General features: G+C 45.9%; 1 protein-coding gene across 1 annotated transcript in view; it reads right to left on the bottom strand.

The window, feature by feature from the left end:
* The window catches only part of LOC149438005 (receptor-type tyrosine-protein phosphatase kappa-like), a 197,632-nt gene that overhangs the window by 141,471 nt on the left and 34,187 nt on the right, over positions 1 to 21,974 (bottom strand). The window contains exons 2-3 of the mRNA XM_089660339.1: positions 6,676 to 6,852; positions 5,084 to 5,266 (exon numbers count right to left, since the gene is read on the bottom strand). Of these exons, the coding sequence (XP_089516465.1) occupies positions 5,084 to 5,266; positions 6,676 to 6,852 (360 nt within the window). The remainder of the gene's footprint in view (positions 1 to 5,083; positions 5,267 to 6,675; positions 6,853 to 21,974) is intronic.

Below are 21,974 nucleotides of genomic sequence, written 5' to 3'. Positions count from 1 at the left end.
CAAAAGGGATGGAGTGCAAACCAGCATTATCCAATCAGTCATTAGTCCAGGCCCTTATCTCATCCCATCGTTTGACATTCACATAAGGTGCAGCTTTAAAGGTGTTTGAACAGACAAGGCCTCATTCTAGGGATCATTTAGACAGAAAGCAGAGATGCTGCCACCAGCACATGTATGTTAGGGTAGCCACATGTAGATCATGCAAATTCATTGCCATGGTTGGGATTCAAACCCACAACCCTAGTGCTGTGAGGCAGCAGTGCTAACCACTAATCCACGGAGCTGATGAACACTAATCCTGCCTGTATTTCTGTGGTGTGAATCAATCCTAGGTCCCTGGGCAAGGTCAGTGTAACTACCAGATATCTCCAATGTGACACAAATATTGTGCTATGTTACCAATTCTGATGTATGTTGGTTCTATGTATCCCAATACAAAGGATTGCAATACTAATACAGGCGTACCTCGGGGTCCCAACACCTCGGTTAATGTAATTTTCAGTTTACGAATGAAAATCCATTGAAAATAATGCCTCGGTTTACACAATTGTTAATAATTTTTTTTATAATACAAAGTGTATGTCGGCGCTGATTTTCAAATGCAAATGCCGCCTTTTTTTATTTTCTTCACTATAGTTCACAAGCTTAGAAGTCACTTTCCTCGAAGTTACAGAAAACTTTGTATCTTTTAATAAACTCAAAGTAAACATTGTTTCCTTTAGGGATATAAATTCCAAGAAAACTTTCTCTTTTAGCTGGGGGGGAGGGGAAGTGACAGGTGAATTTCTGAGCTATAGTGAAGGAAAAAAAGGGAGAATTACATTTAAGAACCAGCACCATAATAAATAAAAAATGGCATGGGGTCCCCCCTCCCATCCATACCAAGCCCTTCGGTTCTGGCATGGATATTAAGGGGTAACTCCACGCCAAAATAAAAAAAAATGGCGACGAGTGAGCGCCCCCCCCTTCCTGAACCATACCAGGCCACATGCCCTCAACATGGGGGGGTGCTTTGGGGTAGGGGGGCTTATCATAATAATTTTGGCGTGGAGTTACCCCTTAATCCATACCAGATCCGAATGGCTTGGTATGGATGGAAGGGGGGACCCCACACTGTTTTTTTAATTATTTATTTAATTGACAGGAATTATTTTACATTCAGCTGTCAGTGGGGAATCCTGCTGACAGCTGAAACATTAACACATGGCTGCGCTACTAAAATCTCGCATGAGTTATTTTATCAACTCATGCAGCGTTTTAGTAGTGAAAACCAATGCAGCGTTCATGCTTCAGCTGTCGGCGGAGTTCCCCACTGACAGTTGAATGTAAGAGCATTGTAGGTAATTATAATTTTTTTTTAAAGAAAACGGCGTAGGGTCCCCCCACCCATCCATACCAAGCCCTTCGAGTCTGGTATGGATATTAAGGGGTACCTCCACGCCGAAATTAAAAAAAAAAATGGTGTGGGGTTCCCCTCAAAATCCATACCAGACCCTTATCCGAGCATGCAGCCCGGCAGGTCAGGAAAGGGGGGGATGAGTGAGCGGCCCCCCCTCCTTAACCATACCAGGCCACATGCCCTCAACATGGGCGGGTTCTTTGGGGCAGGGGGGCTCTCCCCCCAAAGCACCTTGTCCCCATGTTGATGGGGACAAGGGCCTCTTCCCCACAACCCTGGCTGGTGGTTGTGGGGGTCTGCGGGCGGGGGGCTTATCAGAATCTGGTACCGCTACTCATTCACAAAAAAAACAAAGTGTAGTGTAAAAAAACCACAGTACAGGGTCTTTGACAAGTCCTTTAATAAAACAATGTCCCCCGAAGTATATCCAACATCAATCACAGTGTCAGGCAGCGGCGACCCAAAAAAAGTTCCGCTCCCGACGGAGGCTACCAGCCTTATGTAGTGAGTCTCGCTGACAGTTCTTAAATAGGTAAGGGGCGGGGCTAGCCAGGGACATCATCTGAGTGACCCTGCCCCATGGAACATCATTTATGTCACATGGGGTATGATCACATGCTTGATGTCCCCGGCTGGGTAAGGGGCGGGGCCATCCGGGGACATCAAGCATGTGATCCCACCCCATGTGACATTAATGATGTTCCATGGGGCGGGGTAATCGGATGATGTCCCTGGATGGCCCCGCCCCTTACCTATTTAAGTGCTGTCACCCTGGCTCACTGCATAAGGCTGGTAGCCTCCGTCGAGAGCGGAACTTTTTTTTTCTTTTTTCGGGTCGCCGCTGTGACATCATGATTGATGTTGGATCTACTTCGGGGGACATTGTTTTATTAAAGGACTTGTCAAAGACCCTGTACTGTGTTTTTTTACACTACACTTTTGCTTTTTTGTGAATTAGTAGTGGTACCATGTACCGCATACTCATTCACGTACGGGGGTTGGGATCTGGGGGCCACCTTGTTAGAGGGGGCTTCCAGATTCTGATAAGCCCCCTGCCCGCAGACCCCAACAACCACCGGCCAGGGTTGTGGGGAAGAGACCCTTGTCCCCATCAACATAAGGGCAAGGTGCTTTGTGGGGAGCCCCCTTGCCCCAAAGCACCCCCCCATGTTGAGGGCATGTGGCCTGGTATGGTTCAGGAGGGGGGGTGCTCACTCGTCCCTTCCCCTTTCCTGACCTGTCGGGCTGTATGCTCGGATAAGGGTCTGGTATGGATTTTGGGGGGAACCCCACGCTGTTTTTTATTTAATTTCAGCATGGAGTTACCCCTTAATATCCATACCAGACCCGAAGGGCTTGGTATGGATGGGAGGGGGGACCCCACGCAGTTTTTTTTTTTATTGCAGAACTTTATTTTTACATTCAGCTGTCAAAATAAATATCTAGACCTTCGAAAAAAGTAAAATCATTACAGAAATAATTATAAAGGATAAGAAACAAAAATAGACTCACTAGAACTCAGGAAATCAAATGAGAATACATAAAAATATGCCGAGTGCTGGTTGTCAAACACAGGAGACGCGACCGAGTGCCGCCTGTCAGAGGACTCCACACACAGTAGATGTGACCGAGTGCCGTCTGTCAGAGGACTCCACACACAGTAGATGTGACCGAGTGCCATCTGTCAGAGGACTCCACACAGAGATTTACTATTGAACAGCATCTAAAAAGAAAGCGCCCACAGAGGACGTCTAAAATGTGTTCTGCACATGCGCATTTATATCGGCCAAAGACGCTGGAAAAGCATCTAGTTTTTTACTGTGACTAGTTTTAAAAAAACGATTTTTTACACATTTTAAAATTTTTTTGAAATGTTAGATATTGTTTAAAGTGAAGTCCTGATATTTGGCAAAGCAAATTTCAATGTGAACATGTCTCTGCAGTGATTTTTCATGGTGTTAGAAGTGCTTCTTAGCACGTCTGCTTTTTGGGTGTGATTTCTGGACTGTGTCTAGTTAGTAAATTTGATTTGGTGTTTACTTGTAGACGCTGTTGTTTAGTAAAGGTCTTTGCCCTCTAAAAGTAGACGGTTGCTATTAAAAAGTAGACGCTAGCCCACGGAAATGCACCTAGGAACAATAGTAAATCAGGGTCTATATGTCACTTATGTTTGGGTTGTGGTCCCCCTAGGAGGGATGATTTGTATGCAGGTGATGTTCTCAGGGGTCCAGAACCAGTGTAGAGTGTGGGGTTTGGGGTAGTCCAGTCAGAGAGGAGGAGACTGAATTATAATCCTCTCTGAGTTAGTAAATTCTCCATTGGGACCTAGAATTTGGAGAGATATTTTAGTGGGAATGAACCCCCAACCCAGATTTCAGGGCCTGCACTCCCAAAAGAGTTAACCTACCTCCAGGAAGAGGCTCCTAAAGACAGGAAGTTCCTTGAGTAGGTGGGAAGTAATGAGCTGAGAGTGGGGAACTGTGTGGAAACTAACTGAAGAACTCACTATGGAAAGACAAATGTATGCGCTGGAAGTGGGATGTCACTGGGGGGGGGGGGGGAACAATGTGTGCACTGGATGTGGGATCTCACTGGGGAAAGACCAATGCATGTGTGCTGGGGGTGGGATATCACTGGGGTAGACCAAGGTGTGTGTGCAGGGGGTGGGATCTCACTGGGGTAGACAAAGGTGTGTGTGTTGGGGGTGGGATCTCACTGGGGTAGACCAAGGTGTGTGTGCAAGGGTGGGATATCACTGGGGTAGACAAAGGTGTGTGTTCTGGGGGTAGGATCTCACTGGGGTAGGGCAATGTGTGTGTGCTGGGGGTGGAATCTCACTGGGGTAGACCAAGGTGTTTGCTGGGGGTGGGATCTCATTGGGGTAGTCCAAGGCATGTGTGCAGGGGGTGGGATATCATTGGGGTAGACCAAGATGTGTGTTCTGGGGGTGGGATCTCACTGGGGTAGACCAAGGTGTGTGCAGGGGGTGGGATCTCACTGGGGTAGACCAAGGTGTGTGTGCAGGGGGTGGGATCTTACCGGGGTAGGGAAATGTGTGTAGTGGAGGGGGTAGGATCTCATTGTGGTAGAACAATGTGTGTAGTGGAGGGAGTGGGATCTCACCGGGGTAGGGCAATGTGTGTAGTGGAGAGGGTGGGATTTCACTGGGGTAGGGCAATGTGTGTAGTGGAGGGGGTGTGATCTCACCGGGGTAGGGCAATGTGTGTAGTGGAGGGGTGGGATCTCACTGGGGTAGGGCAATGTGTGTAGTGGAGGGGTGGGATCTCACTGGGGCAGGGCAATGTGTGTAGTGGAGGGGGTGGGATCTCACTGGGGTAGGGCAATGTGTGTAGTGGAGGGGTGGGATCTCACTGGGGTAGGGCAATGTGTGTAGTAGAGGGGGTCGGATCTCACTGGGGTAGGGCAATGTGTGTAGTGGAGGGGGTCGGATCTCACTGGGGTAGGGCAATGTGTGTAGTGGGGGTGTGATGTCACGGCTGGAGCATGCTCTGTTCAGCTAAATTCAAGATTGGGGGCAGAATCCTCCGGGCCACATGGCAAAGTGGAAGCAGATATTACATTGTATATTATGAAGGAAGGATATGTATATTTGTTCTGAATATATTGTACATAGTGCTATTCTCATACTGTGTATATGATGGACGTGTCACATGTTGTACTCACCTGTACAGGTAACAGTGGGAGGAGTCCACTCCTTGGACGTGCGGGGGTTGTTACATCTCATTGTGTTAGATGATGGATAATATCCAGATTTACACCGTACTGCCACTGATTCTCCATTATAATAATACTCATAGTCTATGGAGAGACTGTCCACATGGTCTATGGTGGGCTTCTTACACTGAGCTGTGGAAGAAGGAGATAAAAGCAGATGATTATACATGATATACAGTGTGAGGAGTAAAGTGATTGTGTGTGATGGGACGGATCCATTGATGGGACCTTTCAGTGGTCTATGGACCATGGTCTGACCTCCTCATTATGGGAGGTTCCTGGGATCTGTCTGCTCCATACGGAGGGCTTCCTGCTGGATGTTCTAGTAATGACCTTCATAGAAGAAGAGTGGAGGGGAGTTGTGATATGTGAGGAGCCATGACCTGGGACATGTAGGGGACTGAAGGGTACATTCTAGTCATATTTCCTTTCAGGTGTCAGAAAAGGTTCTTAAAGTGTTGTTAAGGCTCGAGGGTTTTACCTTCCTGCATTCTATGGATGAAGGTAAAAAACTGTCTCTGTGCAGCATACCCCCCCCAATACTTACCTGAGCCCCATCATGATCCAGCGATCTGCACAAGATCCTCAGCTCTTCAGGGAACCTCACTGCTCATTGGCTGAGGAGGAGCCATTGCTGTCAGCCACAACCAGTGAGCCAATGAGGAGAGACAGGGGGTGGGTCCGAGCCACAGCCCTGTGTGTGAATGGAGATGCAGAGCAGCTGCTTGGGAGCACACCTGCCTGGGTACCCCCATTGAATGCTGCTTGTACTGGGGCACTTGGCAGTGGGAGAGGGGCCAGGAGTGGTGGTGGGGAACCCGAGAAGAGAAGAATCCTGCTGCTGCTCTGTGCAAAACCATTACAGAGAGGTAGGTATGTTTTTATTAATTATTGCCTTTAAAGGATAAGTTCACCTTTCATAACATGTTACCCCAATATTCAGCATGTAACATGTAACATAATATGAATGGACCAGCCCCTCCCCTCTCCTCTCCGCTCCCCCTTTTTGACAGCTAGAGGGGGATCTTCTCCACCCCTCCCCCCTGCTAGCTGTCAAATTTTAAAAACATGCAGCCATTCGGGGCTCCGCCTGCCCGGCCGCTCCGCTCATTCACAATCCTCTCTGAATGAGGAACGTCCTGCCCTAGTGGCTGTCGGCTTTTGTTCTCAATGAACAACGGATACAACTGTTTTGCCTTTAATTTCTATTTTACACCGAATGTCCAGGAAGGTATATTATGTCCCCAATGTATAATCACACCCCCCCCCCCATGGGGTTCGCTGATATCGGTTCTGATTACAATGATAGATGGAGATTGAGTTGGACAGCATCCAGTATTCCCATGTTCACTATACAAAGTGTATCTAATATACAGGGCTATGTATGTAATAAGGCCGTACAGACAGGAATGAGGTGTAGAGGGCAATGCACCAATCAGGTTTTATGTTACATCAGTTTAGATGAGTCACACCAAAGAGAGGTGGCTGCTGATTGGTTGATCTGGGTTCCTGTAGTCTGTATATTGAGGTTTACTACTCACCTATACATTGTGGAGGATTATCCCACCCAATGGAGGTTCCACTCTTCACACATCGTACAGAGGATGGAGATGGCCGATATCCAACCGAACAATTTACTGTCACTGTATCCCCAATATTATAAACTGTCTTCACTGGATCCATTGTCAGTATTTTCTCCTTCGGCTTCCTACACAGAGCTGGAAAGAGATCAGAAGAATGAATTACATCTGAGGGATTTGGGTGACAATGTATGTATCTGTAGTAGGATCAGTAGGGATGAATGACCTGACAATGTATGTATCTGTAGGGTGATCAGTAGGGATGAATGACCTGACAATGTATGTATCTGTAGGGTGATCAGTAGGGGTGAATGACCTGAAAATGTACATATCTGTAGGGTGATCAGTAGGGATGAATGACCTGACAATGTATGTATCTGTAGGGTGATCAGTAGGGATGAATGACCTGACAATGTACGTATCTGTAGGAGGATCAGTAGGGATGAATGACCCGACAATGTACGTATCTGTAGGGTGATCAGTAGGGATGAATGACCTGACAATGTATGTATCTGTAGGGTGATCAGTAGGGATGAATGACCTGACAATGTATGTATCTGTAGGGTGATCAGTAGGGATGAATGACCTGGCAATGTATGTATCTGTAGGAGGACCAGTAGGGATGAATGACCTGACAATGTACGTATCTGTAGGGTGATCAGTAGGGATGAATGACCTGACAATGTACGTATCTTTAGGAGGATCAGTAGGGATGAATGACCTGACAATGTATGTATCTGTAGGAGGATCAGTAGGGATGAATGACCTGACAATGTATGTATCTGTAGGAGGATCAGTAGGGATATATGACCTGGGCTGGGAGAGGATATAAATACGCTACTCAAAAAAATGAAAGGAAGACTTTGTAATCTGAGTCGCATCGAGTCCATGACACTCCTGGGATATGGATCTGGTCAGGTAAGTAGCTACTGACATTTTTTCCCTCCTCATCTTTTCTGACTGTTTTTCTCTAGTTTTGCATTTGGCTAGGGTCAGTGTCACTACTGGTAGCATGAGGCCATACCTGGACCCTACAGAGGTTGCACAGGCAGTCCAACTCCTCCAGGATGGCACATCAATACGTGTCATTGCCAGAAGGTTTGCTGTGTCTCCCAGCACAGTCTCAAGAGCATGGAGGAGATTCCAGGAGACAGGCAGTTCCTCTAGGAGAGCTGGACAAGGCCGTAGAAGGTCCTTATCCCATCAGCAGGACCGGTATCTGCTCCTTTGTGTAAGGAGGAACAGGGTGAGCCCTGCCAGAGCCCTATAAAATGACCTCCAGCAGGCCACTGGTGGGAATGTCTCTGACCAAACAATCAGAAACAGATTTCATGAGGGTGGCCTGAGGGTCCGACGTCGTCTAGTGAGCCCTGTGCTCACTGCTCGGCACCATAGAGCTGGATTGGAATTTGCCATTGAACATCAGAATTGGCAGGTCCACCACTGGCGCCCTGTGCTTTTCACAGATGAGAGCAGGTTCCCCTGAGCACATGTGACAGACATGAAAGGGTCTGGAGAAGCCGTGGAGAACGTTCTGCTTCCTGTCACATGGTTCACCATGACCGTTTTGGTGGTGGGTCAATGATGGTCTGGGGAGGCATATCCATGGACGGACGCACAGACCTCTACAGGCTAGACAATGGCACCCTGACTGCCATTAGGTATGGGGATGAATTCCTTGGACCCATTGTCAGACCCTACACTGGTGCAGGGGGTCCTGAGTTCCTCCTGGTGCAGTGGGTCCTGGGTTCCTCCTGGTGCATGACAATGCCCGGCCTCATGTGGTTAGAGTATGCAGGCAGTTCCTGGAGGATGAAGGAATTGATATCATTGAATGCCCCCCACGCTCCCCTGACCTAAATCCAATAGAACCCCTCTGGGATGTCATGTTTCGGTCCATCCGACGCCACCAGGTTGCACCTAAGACTGTCCAGGAGCTCAGTGATGCCCTGGTCCAGATTTGGGAGGAAATCCCCCAGGACACCATCTGTGGTCCCATTAGGAGCCTCCCCCGATGTTGTCAGGCATGCAGACAAGCACATGGGGGCCACACAGACTACTGAGGACCATTCTGAGTTGCTGCAATGACATTTCACCAACATGGACTCGCCTGCTGCATCATTTCTTCACTTTGATTTTCGGGGTGTCTGTGAATTCAGTCCTCTGTAGGTCGATCATTTCCATCAAACGATGGGGCGTCCTTACATTCCTCACCCATCCCCCGTCCATGTCAGTATAGAGATCCAGCAGGAGATTCCTCCCCATTGGGATCTGATGGGTTTGCAGAGTCTTCCTTTCTTTTTTTTGAGCCATGTGTATGCAATTTGAATTGCGGAAGATTGTTTTATTCTATTTTATTCTATTGTTTTTCTATTCTATTATTTGATTTTCTATTCTAATCTTTTCCTATCTGCTCTTATTGATTCTATTCCTCTCTATTCTATATCTTTATTTTCTATTCTATTTTACTCTGTTTTTTTCTATTCTGTTCTTATTTCCTCTATTCTATTTTTTCTATTCTGTTCTTTTTTATATTCTTTTGTAATCTTTTTTATTAATTTTCAATGTTATTTATTGAGGATTTTTAAACAGTACATGTTATCAAAGTACGGTTAAAGACAACAAGTTTCAGGACTAGGAAAATACACATGCGAAATACAATCCCCACCATTTGGCTGGGGACATATGTAACATCGTTTAAGTTATCCTGAGAGCTGGTTGGGTAAAGAACCATAACTGTGTGTGAAAACTATATATATAAAACAGAGAGCAAAAAAGTGAGCGCTTTCAATAGACAAGCAGCTGAAGCACACAGGATAACCAAAAAAATCCTCACATGAAAATAAAATAAAAGTGCAGCGCTAAAAATTAAATGTGACACAATAAAAAGTGATCATAAAAAGTCCCAATTAAGGTGACCTAGGGTAACAGTGCACACTAACCAGAAGTGCACATAAATAATGCAGTGTAGTAAGGATGGAATTCATAAAGTAGTCATCAGCATGGAGAGGGTAGATGTATTCCCTTGATCAATGAAGGTCCACAGGATGATACAAAGCTAGGCAAAGAAAATCCACTAGATGGCAGAAGATGATCACGACTCCACCAAAGAAAAAACTGCTCCTCCACTGTACACCAGTATTATTGTCCTGTCAGATGTAGTGGCTGCCGGAGCTCCACGATGCTCCGACAGCGTGACGTCAAGGCGTGCGTAGGCTCCCCTTACGCGTTACGTGCCAAGTACATCTTCAGAGAAAGAACTGATTTATGTGCACTTCTGGTTAGTGTGCACTGTTACCCTAGGTCACCTTAATTGGGACTTTTTATGATCACTTTTTATTGTGTCACATTTAATTTTTAGCGCTGCACTTTTATTTTATTAAAACTATATATATGTATATAAAGAAAAAAGGAGGGGGAATAGGAATAAGGGTCAGGTTGGGGGGGGGGGTTACAGGTAAAAGAAGGGGGGAGAACAACATACCAGTCTAATGCAAGAGATTCATAGTTACGTACATTCAAGTAATCAGCATTTTACAGAACAATTTGGGCTTCGTAGCCATCTAGCCAAATGGAATGTACACTTATGGTTGGAGGAATTGTTTCGGGCTGATCTTCTCTCCATATCGCAGTGGACGTTAAGATCTGTTATAAGTGCAGCAAGATGGGGAGTTTTGGTAGAATTCCACAGTTTTGTAAGATTTGTTTTAGCGGCAGCTAGTATGTGGATGATAATAGTATGAGATTCCCTTGGGAACTGATCAATTCCTACATGGAGTAATGCAAGGGCAGGGTTAGATGTAATTGGGGCTTCAGCTAGTGTTGAGATTAATTGGAAAGCAGAGTTCCAGTGTGATGTAAGGGATTTGCACGTCCAGAGGATATGGAGAGTCCACCCTGCGTCCCCGTACTGTCTCCAGCAAGCAGGGGAGCGTTGAGGATAAAACAGGGAAGGCTTAACCGCTGTCAGGTACCATTGGTGTAACATTTTTAAGTACGTATCCCAGTGGGAACTGCATCGAAAAGCTTTATAAGTGAAGTTAAAGGTTTTTTCCCATGTTTGTGGCGGGATTGGCTGTGAGAGAAGTTTCTCCCAGTTGCTTAGAGAAGTTGTCTGTAAGGAAAATTGAAAATTTGTGATGTATGTGTAAAAGGTAGATATCCCTCTTCTCGGGTATTGAGATTTGTTAAAGAATTTATGTACAGAAGTAGGGATGTTCAACATAAGTGGAACAGTTGTTTTCTGTAGAGAGTGTGCTATTCTCAAGTAGGTGAAATTTTCCAAGTCAGGGAGATTGAGTTTACTTTGTAAGATGGGGAAGGGATCTAGAATGTTTTTCGTATATAAGTCTTGTATATGAGCTATTCCTCATTGTCACGGAGCTGGCCCTTCCCCCCCCCATCCTCTAGGCTTGCTGCATGCCACCCCCACCCTTCAGCAGCCCCTCACTCTTCTGTCCCATCCATGCTGGGACTTCTAGTCTTCCGTGTCCCTGACACAGGTATCCTTCAGCAGCCCCTCACCCCCTTGGCTTGAAGTCTGTCCTCCTGCTGAAGGAATACACAAACAGGCCCCCTCCACTCTTCCCCCTCATGCACAAATTCCTGGGCTCCCTGGGCAGGTCTGGAGACCTGGGAGACAAGGCCCGTTGCCATGGTAACCCGACAGGGTTACCAGCTCTATTCTTAAGGGTGAGCAGGAAACCCCATGTGTTCTTCTGGCTGCCTGTGTGAGGGAAGACTGTGCTGAGGGCTAGCTTCTCTCATCCGACCATCCCCGTCCTCCTCATCATCTCTCGGACTGTCTGTGCTGCCTGGAATCCCTGCACTGTGGAGGAATCTTCTGCTGTCCCTGTGCATCTGCCTGCCTGGATCTATCCCCTGCCTGGACTTAACCCTTCCCTGTCTGGAGCCTCCTGTGTGGATTAACCCTGTGGATTACAATACCCCTGTTGTTCCAGCCGGTGGCTGGAAAGGGAGAAGGCAAACTCCCCTGAGCAGATCATTCAGGCCATCCTGAAGGAACAATTCCTTTTCAAGTGCCCCCCCCGAGCTCCGACAGTGGGTGCGTGAGCAGAAACCCACCACCCTAGAAGAAGCTGCAGCCTTAGCGGATGAGGCTCTCCTCAATAACCCGCAATTGAAGAAGCCTGCGGCCGAGGCACCCCAAGTGGCCAGGATGCCCCATCCTACACCGGTGCTCTACACGCCTCCCCATCACCGGATGGCCCCACAAACAGTGCCAGTGCTATGGCCCTTACTACCACCTCGTTCAGCCACCTCACAACGGGGCCCCAGACCGGCCTTAGATAGGCGGTGCTTTGGCTGTGGACAGATTGGTCACTACTAGGCCAGCTGCCCCGCCAAAAAACACACTCTCGGGCCTAGCTTGCCCCAGCCAGTGAATTCTGTGGATCTGTATCAAGCTCCCGAGGACTTGCTACCACCCCCTTCAGACTGGGATCTCACTCCCACGGACAAGGACACCCCCCCAGGAGTCTTTGGCCTACAGCCGGTGGCTGCCCCTACCCAGAGCCTCCAAGGAAAGCACTTGCAAGAGGTCACTGTGGATGGACAAAGGGCAGTGGGCTTCCGAGACTCAGGGGCCTTCCTCACCATTGTGGACCCCCGAGTGGTGCACCCTGACGCTGTACAGCCTGGCCCTGGGATAGTGATTCAACTAGCAGGGGGCACCAAATGCTTCATCCCTCTTGCTACTGTCAATCTGGACTATGGCTTGGGGCCTAAACGCGGAAACATGGGTGTAATGGGAGGACTGCCTGCAGATGTGCTTCTTGGGAATGATGTGGGTGATCTTCAATGCCACATTATGAGAGCCGTCACACGAAGTCAGGCCTGCCTGGAAACTGCTGAGAGGAAGGAGTCACCCCAGCATGTGGACGGACCTCCACTGCCCGCGGTGAGTGACTCAACTCTGACTGCTGACAATACTGGGGTGACATGGGACCAGGACAAGTTTCAAGGGGACCTAGCCACCGACCCTACTCTGACAAGCTTCTGGGCCCGAGCAGGGCTGACTGATCCGGGGACCGGCAAAAGAATAGTGCAGGAAAATGGGTTGCTGTACCGAGTGGTGGAGACCGACGCCGAAGGGGGGTCCCAGACCTTGGCTAAACATCTGATAGTTCCCCAACAATTCTGGACCCAACTGCTACACCTTGCTCATGATTTTCCCATGGCTGGGCATCAGGGAAAGCTATGGACCGAAAGGAGGTTGGCCCAGGCCTTCTATTGGCCTGGGATATCCCAATTGGTAGCTTGCTACTGCCATACCTGTGATACCTGTCAGCAACATAGAAGAACAGGTGGCCTGCGGGCCCCCCTACAGCCCCTACCCATTATTGAGGAGCCATTCCAACGAGTAGCTATTGACATTCTAGGTCCCTTAGCTCACCCCAGCAAATCTGGAAAGCGGTACATCCTGACCATCGTGGACTATGCTACTCGTTATCCCGAAGCAGTCGCCCTGTCCAGCATCACAGCTCCCAAAGTTGCAGAAGCCATGGTTACCGTTTTCACCCGAGTGGGCTTCCCTGCTGAAATCCTGTCAGATCAGGGGACTCAGTTCATGTCAGGCCTTGTTCAGTCCCTCTGGCCGACCTGTGGAGTGCGGGCCATCCGGACAACCCCCTATCACCCCCAGACCAATGGACTGTGTGAACGCTTCAACGGGACCCTGAAGGCCATGCTATGGGCCTTTGCAGACCTACAGCCAGACTGGGAAATATACCTGCCCCACCTCCTCTTTGCCTACCGGGAGGTGCCCCAGGAATCTACCAGATTTTCCCCCTTTGAACTGCTGTATGGGCGGAAAATCCGTGGCCCCCTGACCCTACTGAAGGAATACTGGGAGGATCAACTACCAGATACCGGGGTCCCTGTGGTGCCCTATGTCTTGGAACTGCGTGAAAAGATGGGACAACTAGCTGGCCTAGCAGCTGACCATCTCCAAGCAGCCCAGGCCCGGAAAAAGACACGGTATGACCGCAAGGCACGCACCCAGGAGTTTACTGAAAACCAACAGGTCCTCGTGATTGTCCCAAATCCCCAGAACAAATTGCAAACCACATGGGAGGAACCCTTCCGTGTCATTAGGAAAGTGAATGACACTAACTATATTCTTGGACTAGATGTTCGGGGGAGATGGCAGAAAACAGTACATGTCAATATGATCAAGGAGTACCATGACCAAAAACCCCCTTGTTATGGCCGTCTGTCCAATACCCTCTGAGGAGGAGGAAGAGGCCGTACCGGACCTCCTGGAAGCAGCACGCCATCCAACTGATGTGCACCAGGTGCCCCTGAGTCTGCAGCTGCACCCGGGGCAACAGAGGGCCATGAATGCTGTCCTGGGGCAGCGCAGTTCCTTTTTTTCAGCACTGCCTGGAAAAACCACTATCACCACTCACCATGTGGAGACCCTGGGAACCCAACCCCTCCAACAAGCCCCATATCGTGTCCCCGAAGCCGTTAAGAACACTATGAGACAGGATCTGAATGAAATGCTGGATCTGGGAATTATTCAGCCCTTCCAGAGCCCCTGCGCCTCTCCTGTTCTTGTCCCCAAGAAAGATGGTAGCATCCGCTTTTGTGTTGACTACCGATGCCTCAATGACCGCACAGTTAGTGACGCCTACCCAATGCACCGTATCGATGATCTGCTGGACCGGCTGGCTGGAGCCCGCTATGTCACTACTCTGGACTTGAGCAAGGGCTACTGGCAAATCCCCTTATCTGCAGAGGGTCGGGAGCGCTCTGCCTTCATCACCCCCTTTGGCCTGTTCGAGTTTCTCAACATGCCTTTTGGCATGAAGAATGCTTCTGCCACCTTCCAGCGCACGGTGGACCAGCTTCTGCGGGACGGTCATGACTTTGCCTGCGCCTACCTGGATGACATCGCCATCTTTAGTGAAACATGGGAAGACAACCTCCAGCATGTGGGCTTTTGTCCTGGACCAAATTGCAGGGGCCAACCTCACCATTCGACCAGACAAGTGCCAGATGGGGATGGCGGAGGTGCAATATTTAGGACACAGGGTGGGAGGGGGTAAACTGCGCCCAGAACCGGCTAAAATAGAAGCCGTTAGGGAATGGCCCACCCCCCAGACCAAGAAACAGGTTATGGCGTTTCTGGGCACTGCTAACTATTACCGCAAATTTGTTCCTCATTTCAGCACGATTGCGAAGCCCCTCACAGATCCCACCAAGAAGACCATGCCCCAGATGGTAACCTGGACCCCGGCCTGCCAGACTGCATTTGATCGGCTGCAGGATGCCCTTTCCTATGACCCCGTCCTAGCAGCGCCCAACTACCAGTGAAGGTTCCTCGTACAGATGGACGCCTCCACTTATGGGCTGGGGGCCGTCCTCAGCCAGGTAAATGAGGGGGAGGAGCACCCTGTGGCCTTCCTTAGCAGGAAAATATTAGCCCGGGAGGTTGCCTATGCCACCATAGAGAAGGAGTGCCTGGCCATAGTGTGGGCATTGAAGAAACTTCAACCCTATTTGTATGGCTGGGAGTTCACCATCCTCACGAACCATAACCCCCTCACCTGGCTGAATCGAGTCTCCGGGGATAATGGCCGCCTCTTACAATGGAGTCTGGTCTTACAACCCTACAATTTCACCATCCAATACTGACAGGGAAGCCAGCACCACAATGCAGATGGGCTGTCTTGTCAGCAAGACCCCCAGTAAATGCAGTCCACAAGTGCCTCTAAGGGAACCTGTTGAGGTTCCCCTGGCGGCACTTGTAGAATGGAGGGGGGAGGGGTTGTCACAGAGCTGGTCCTTCCTCCCCCATCCTCTAGGCTTGCTGCATGCCACCCCCACCCCTCAGCAGCCCCTCACTCTTCTGTCCCGTCCATGCTGGGACTTCTAATCCTCCGTGTCCCTGACACAGGTAGCCCTCAGCAGCCCCTCACCCCCGGGCTTGCAGTCTGGCCTCCTGCTGACTTGTATAACTTATCTATCGTAGAGGTGAGTTTTTTTCCCAGGTAGGGAATACTATGTTGTTCCCAAGAAAAGGGAAATTGTTCAGTTAGTTTTTTTTGGATGTTAGTAGGGGTATGGAAATTTAAAATAGAGGATTTGGGCTCGTTAAGTTTATAATAGGAAACTGAATATGTTTGAAGATGTGAGAGAATTGTGAGGAGCGATTTGTGTGGATTAGTTATCATCAATATAATATCATCTGCGAAGAGGCTGATTTTGTGTTCTCTGTTGAGGTGGGTGATACCTGTGAATAGCGGGTCAGTTCTGAGGTTGGAGGCTAAGGTTGCGGTGAGTGAAGAGTGTTTAATTTGTGGAGGAGGGATAAAAGTGTTCTAGTTGCGTCTGGGGCTTGGTGACCTGGGATATATCCTACTTGGTCTGGGTGAATTAGTGTAGGCAGTAGAGGGAGTAGTCTTTGGGCTATTATTTTGGCATAAAGTTTAATGTCTGTGTTTAGTAGGGAAATTGGTCTGTAGTTCTGGACTAGTTGGGGATCTTTGCCTGGTTTCGGAATGGTTGTAATTATGGACTGTAGCATTTCACTAGGGAATGTACCCGTAGAAGCGACATGGTAAAAAGCGTAGTAAGACGTGGGGCGAGATTCTGGGCAAACGTTTTATTAAATTCGTTAGTGAAGCCGTCATTTCCTGGGGATTTATTATGAGGCAATGTTTTAATGGTTTTTTCAATTTCTATAGATGATATTGGGGTAGATATTGACTGGAGTTGTGTTGGTGTTAGGTGGGGGAGATTCGTGGTAGTTAAACATTTTTGTATTGAAGTGGTTGATGGTTGGATTGTGTTTGGGTCGTCTTTGATATTGTACAGTGTTGTGTAATAAGACGTGAAAGCATTAGCTATATCTTGTGGGTTTGTAAGGGAAGAATGTGATGTTGGGTGTTTGATCGAGGAGATTTTAGATTTAAGATGCCTTTGTTTAATAATTCTTGCTAAAAGTGAATTTGCTTTGTTACCTAGGGAGTAAAACTGAGCTTTGGATTTTTGTAGGTTGAGGTCATATTTATACAGTAACAGGATACTGAGTTTGTTTCTGTCTAAATTTAAGGATGCAGATGTAGAGGGATTAGGATTTTTTTTATTGGATTCTTCTTTAGTCTGTATGGATATTAAAAGTTGGTCAGTTTGGTGTGTCCTGGTCCTATTGATGCGTGCGTTGAGTTGAATAAGAATCCCTCTCATATATGCCTGGTGAGCGGGCCATAATGTGGATATAGACATTTCTGGTGTATCATTACAATCAAAGAATAAATCATGAGCTTTTAACAGGTACTTTTGGTTGTCCGGGTTCATCAGAATCATTGAGTTTAGTCGCCAGATGCGGGGGATTGAGGAATGTTGGGTGTTGTCCAAGGTTATGTTGATTGGAGCGTGATCTGACCAGGTTATGGTGCCAATAGTGGAAGATGTGATATGTTGTAAAGTCCATTTATCAGTAACAAAGAAGTCAATTCTGGAGCATGATAGGTGGGATGGGGAGTAGTATGTATAATCTTTTTCTGTACTGTGCTGACATCATCAGATATCGTAGAGATCATGGGTATAAAAAAAGTTATTGAAGCATTGTTTAGGGGAACGCTTGTCTGAAGAGGAGTCCAGAAGTGGGTTTCCAATGACATTGAAATCTCCTCCAATGAGGAGTCTGCCCTGTTTTTGAGAGAATACGGTAGAGTAGAGTTTCTTGTAGAATAGCAACTGTTTACTGTTGGGACCGTACACATTAACCAAAGTGTACGGGATCTCATCAATATTGCAGACTAGGATATGGTATCGACCCTGGGGGTCCGCTATTTCAGAGATGAACTGGAATTGCGTAGAATCTTTAATAGCTGTAATGACGCCGTTTTTTTTCTTAGGGTTATTAGCCATATAAATGTGAGAAAACTGATGTAAAGAGAATTTGGGAATCTTGGCAGATGCGAAATGTGATTCTTGTAAGAAGATAATATCGGTGTGGAGTGTACGGGCTTCTTTTTGGAGCATGGACCTCTTAAACGGAGAGTTTAAGCCACGGACATTAAGAGATTAAGTGATGTTAATCATCTTGATAGTCGGCGATCGGGTAATTGAAGTAGGTTAGTCGTTTCTGGTGGTGCCAAGGGACGTTGGGTGCGTGCAGTCTCCAACGCAGGGAGCCAGTGTTGATAATAGGGCAGTGTTGGCTCAAACAAAACATCATATGGTGCGTTCCAGTAAGAATTGCCAGTTGCAAGAAAAGAGTTAAGACAGATGCTTGACTGGTAATGCAGGAAGGGAGGAAGATAAAAGGGGGTAAAAAACACTTGCAAAAAACGCAAGTTAGATGAGTAGCGGAGTATGCTACCTCAAAAGAGGGGGTTGCAAGTAGGTCGTGACCACAACAGAGGTCATACCGAACAATAACTCGTAACATAGGTAATGATGAAAAGGGCCATTTGTCAGAACTAAGTATATTGGTACGTTGCCTGAGAGTAAACAATTGTGGTTCTTTGAGGGTGCACTAGGCCGAGGTCACTCTGCCTCCATTTGTTGGCTGTTATGAAAGGCGGAGCATGGTGGGTCTGTGGGAATTATGTTCCAAGATTTTAGCAAGTCAATGCCTGTCTCCAAATTTTTAATAGTGTACATTCTACCCTGATGTTTTGTAGGAAAACCCCACTGGTAATTTATTCCATGATTTTGTATGGCTTTAGTAATGGTAACCAGCTTTTTGCTGTTGAGGAGTGTGGCTTTGGACAGATCAGCGTATAACTTGATATGTGCATGTGATGACGGGAGTGGTGGGGGATTTCTGGTTGCAGCCATTATTTTTTCCTTTACGTGATAAAAAAGAATGCGGGCCAAAACATCTCTCAGGATTGAAGCTGAGAGGAAGGATGGCTTAGAGATGCAGTGTGCTCTGTCTATGGCGAGCTCAAGATCAGAGATAGATGGGTGAGGTGTTTCATGCGTAATGCGTCATTAGTAATATTCTCCGGGATACCTCTCACTTTGATATGGTTGCGTCTGGAGCAGTCCTCCAGGTCCGCTAGTTTCAGATTTATTTGTTCAATATCTGTGGTATGGTCCACATGTAGGTCAATTAGGTCATTATGCGCCATGACCATTTCTCCCATTCTCCTCTCAATGTGGTGTATTCTGTGGTCTTGGTGCTGAATCTCAGTGGAGATTTGGGATAGTGATGCTGTTATATCACTGTGCAACGTTTGACGTAGAGACAATAGCATATTTTTCAAACAAACTTCTGTGATAGGTTGATCAGACGCTGGAAATGTTTCTATTACTGATGGCTCAGCATTGGCATGAAGACATAGAGGGATAAGCAGTGGGCTTTCTGAGCAGGAATCCCCCTCTAAGCGGGGCTTTGATTTGACTGGGCTGCTTATGGTGGGTGAGAGGGGAGGAGATGACTGTCCTGGGTCTCCAGGATACAGAGGAGCCCTCAGCCACACATCTGGGTGCTGGGAGATGCTGTCTCCTACCTGGCTGTTGTTTCTGCCTGTGGAGGAGCCGGCGCCATCTTGGATTCCCGCTGACATGGCCAGGAAAAGGTTTGTAAGTTTCCCTGGTAGTCCAGGGGATTTGCGGCAGCGTGTCATTGTCTGTGAGGGTTGTACACCCTTCATGGACATCTCCTGTCGCTGTGGAGTCTCAGGGCCGATGTGTGCCAAGGTGAATCTGGCCGAGGGACGGAGCGGTAATCAAGCTGCGTCCATCCAGTAGCCGGCCGCTCATGCACCCCCTAATCTTTTATACTATATTCTTTAATTTTCTATTCTATTCTAATTAAGTCTACTCTTTTCTATTCTATTCTAATTGATTCCATTATTTTCTATTATATTCTTTTTTACTCTATTTGTTTCTATTTTATTTTTTTATTTTCTATTTTCTTCTATTCTATTATTTTAAATTCAATTCTAATGTGATCTATTTAAAATTCAAATTTTGGGAAGACAGTTATACTTTTTCTATTTTATTCTATTTTTTATTTTATATCATAGTTTATTAAATTTTTATTTTTTATTCTATTTTGTTCTGTTTTACTCTATTCTTTACTATTAATTTCTTTTGTATGCTGTTCTATTGTTTTCTATTCTATTATTTTATATGTTATTCTAATGTATTTTATTCCAAATCAAATTCATTTTATATGAAATTCGAATTTTGGAAGATAATTATTTTCTTTCTATTTTATTCTATTGTATTGTTTTTCTAATTTATTCTCTTCCTTTTTTTATTTTCTATTTTAATTTTTTCTATTATAATTTAGTCCATTCTTTTCTATTCCTTTACTCTTTTCTTGTTTATTATGTTCTATTCCTTTATTTTGTGTTCTGATATTTTTTCCTCTGCACTTTTCTATTCTATTTTTTAATTTTCTATTCTATTTTATTATATTCTTGTTTTTGAATTCAAATAAAATTTGTTTTAAAGTGTGTTTTCAAATTTGTTTTAGAATTTGATTTGTTTTTGAATTGATTAAAACTTCAGCCGAATTTCATATAAATTTGTTAGTATTGTAATTCGGAATTCAGATACATCCAAATCTCTGCATAACAGAAAATTCATCCAAATTTCAATTCGGAATGAATGTCTATAAAACATCTAACGAAAAATAGCAGTGTGACAGATGCAGTCCTGCTCAAACAAAAGTGGTTACTTGAAAATCCATGCGGAATCATATTATCATACAAAAAACTTTATTCGATCACATGGATCATATAGAGGTTAGACATAGATATGGTAAACAGATAATAATAAAATCACTTAAAAACATTTGGCGTCTCCAAATAAAGTAGTTGTTCGGCAATTAAGGATCCACATAAGGCAATGGAGTTCCTAACTACTAGATCAAAGAGTTTTCCATACAAAGCCAGCATAGGGAGATCATTCTTCAAAAACCATTTTGGTAATAATCACAATAAGTAGAATGACTTCCTGAAATGGAAAAACCAAAAAAGAATGAGATCATAGTAGGTGGAACTGAAATAGGGTAAATGCACTGGGCAAATATGTTAGCCCAGTAGACACATAATTAGTGTATATTTTAATCATTACCTTCTCAAAAGCTTGACCATCATTGAAGGATGGATATATGGCCTTCCTGGGTAACCATCCCAGATGAAAGTGTATCCACAGTAATAGATGATTCTACAAAAGTGTATAGATGTGAAACATCAATGACAAAAAACATATACCTGAATAAACTGAATAGAGGTAAAAAAATCTAAATATTACCATATAGAAGATCAAGAGGACTCAATCCCACTTGAAGTACGATCAGGTCTTGATGAAAAGAGTGAGTGCAGGGGTGGGAAGCCAGGTAGTAAATGTATAAAGTCCAGACTGATATAGCTCAGTCTAAATATATTGTGATATATATGCCCAAAGCTGGGTTTCCAAAAATTGCTCAATGATGAGGAAGTAATGTAGTTCCTTGTGGATATATGAGACTATTTTCACATGCCACAGCACATATATATCGTATTAAATACGTATTACTCCAATAGGAGTTCAAAATATTCCCCCAACTCTGAAGTAAAATAAGCACAGATTTTTCAGAGGTGTAAGAATATACCTCATATACAGATTAGGGCTCAAGCCTTAATGGCCTACACGGCTAATAACTTGCCACCGGTGGAAGTAGGCTGTGACTCAGAATCGCCATGTGCGGGCTGCTTAAGATGGTGTATTCATCGTAATTTGAATGTCTCCTGCCTTTCAAATGTGGAGCTGAAGCAAACCGCTTCTTCCTTCCTCGTGGGCACCGCGCCCTATGGAGACGCCGAGCGTAATGATGTCATCACGTTGACGCGTTTCGTCCGCCAATCACCGCAGACTTCGTCAGAACTGGGAGGGGACTGTTATTCCATTGCCTTATATAATGCCCCAACTACATATAACGTTGTTTATGTTGCCCTCTTGTGTTGAAAAAGCATCACTACATCTAAAATCAAAAGTTATTTTTCGTTAGGTATATATTGGTTTCATAAATCCACACTAATTATGAGTGAGACAGAGATATCAATATGACATATCTTTACGTGTCATATTAGGTGGCTTTCTCTCGTTTGGTTGTTTAATAAGTATTCTTAAAGGTCAATATGACCTGTTCTGCCACCTTTTTTTGAGGTTATTCTATAGAAATTTCTTTCTTTTTTTGACATTTTTATAGTAAACAATACCGGGTGACTAGAAACAAAAACGGGGAAAAATGGCCTGTCAGATTAATGAGGAAATGGATGCAG

The sequence above is a fragment of the Staurois parvus genome, unplaced genomic scaffold (assembly GCF_062004578.1).
Source record: "Staurois parvus isolate SC_StPar_1 unplaced genomic scaffold, SC_StPar_1.0 ptg001227l, whole genome shotgun sequence".
In the NCBI taxonomy this organism is placed as follows: Eukaryota; Metazoa; Chordata; class Amphibia; order Anura; family Ranidae; genus Staurois; species Staurois parvus.
This window is presented reverse-complemented; position numbering and strand designations above follow the sequence as displayed.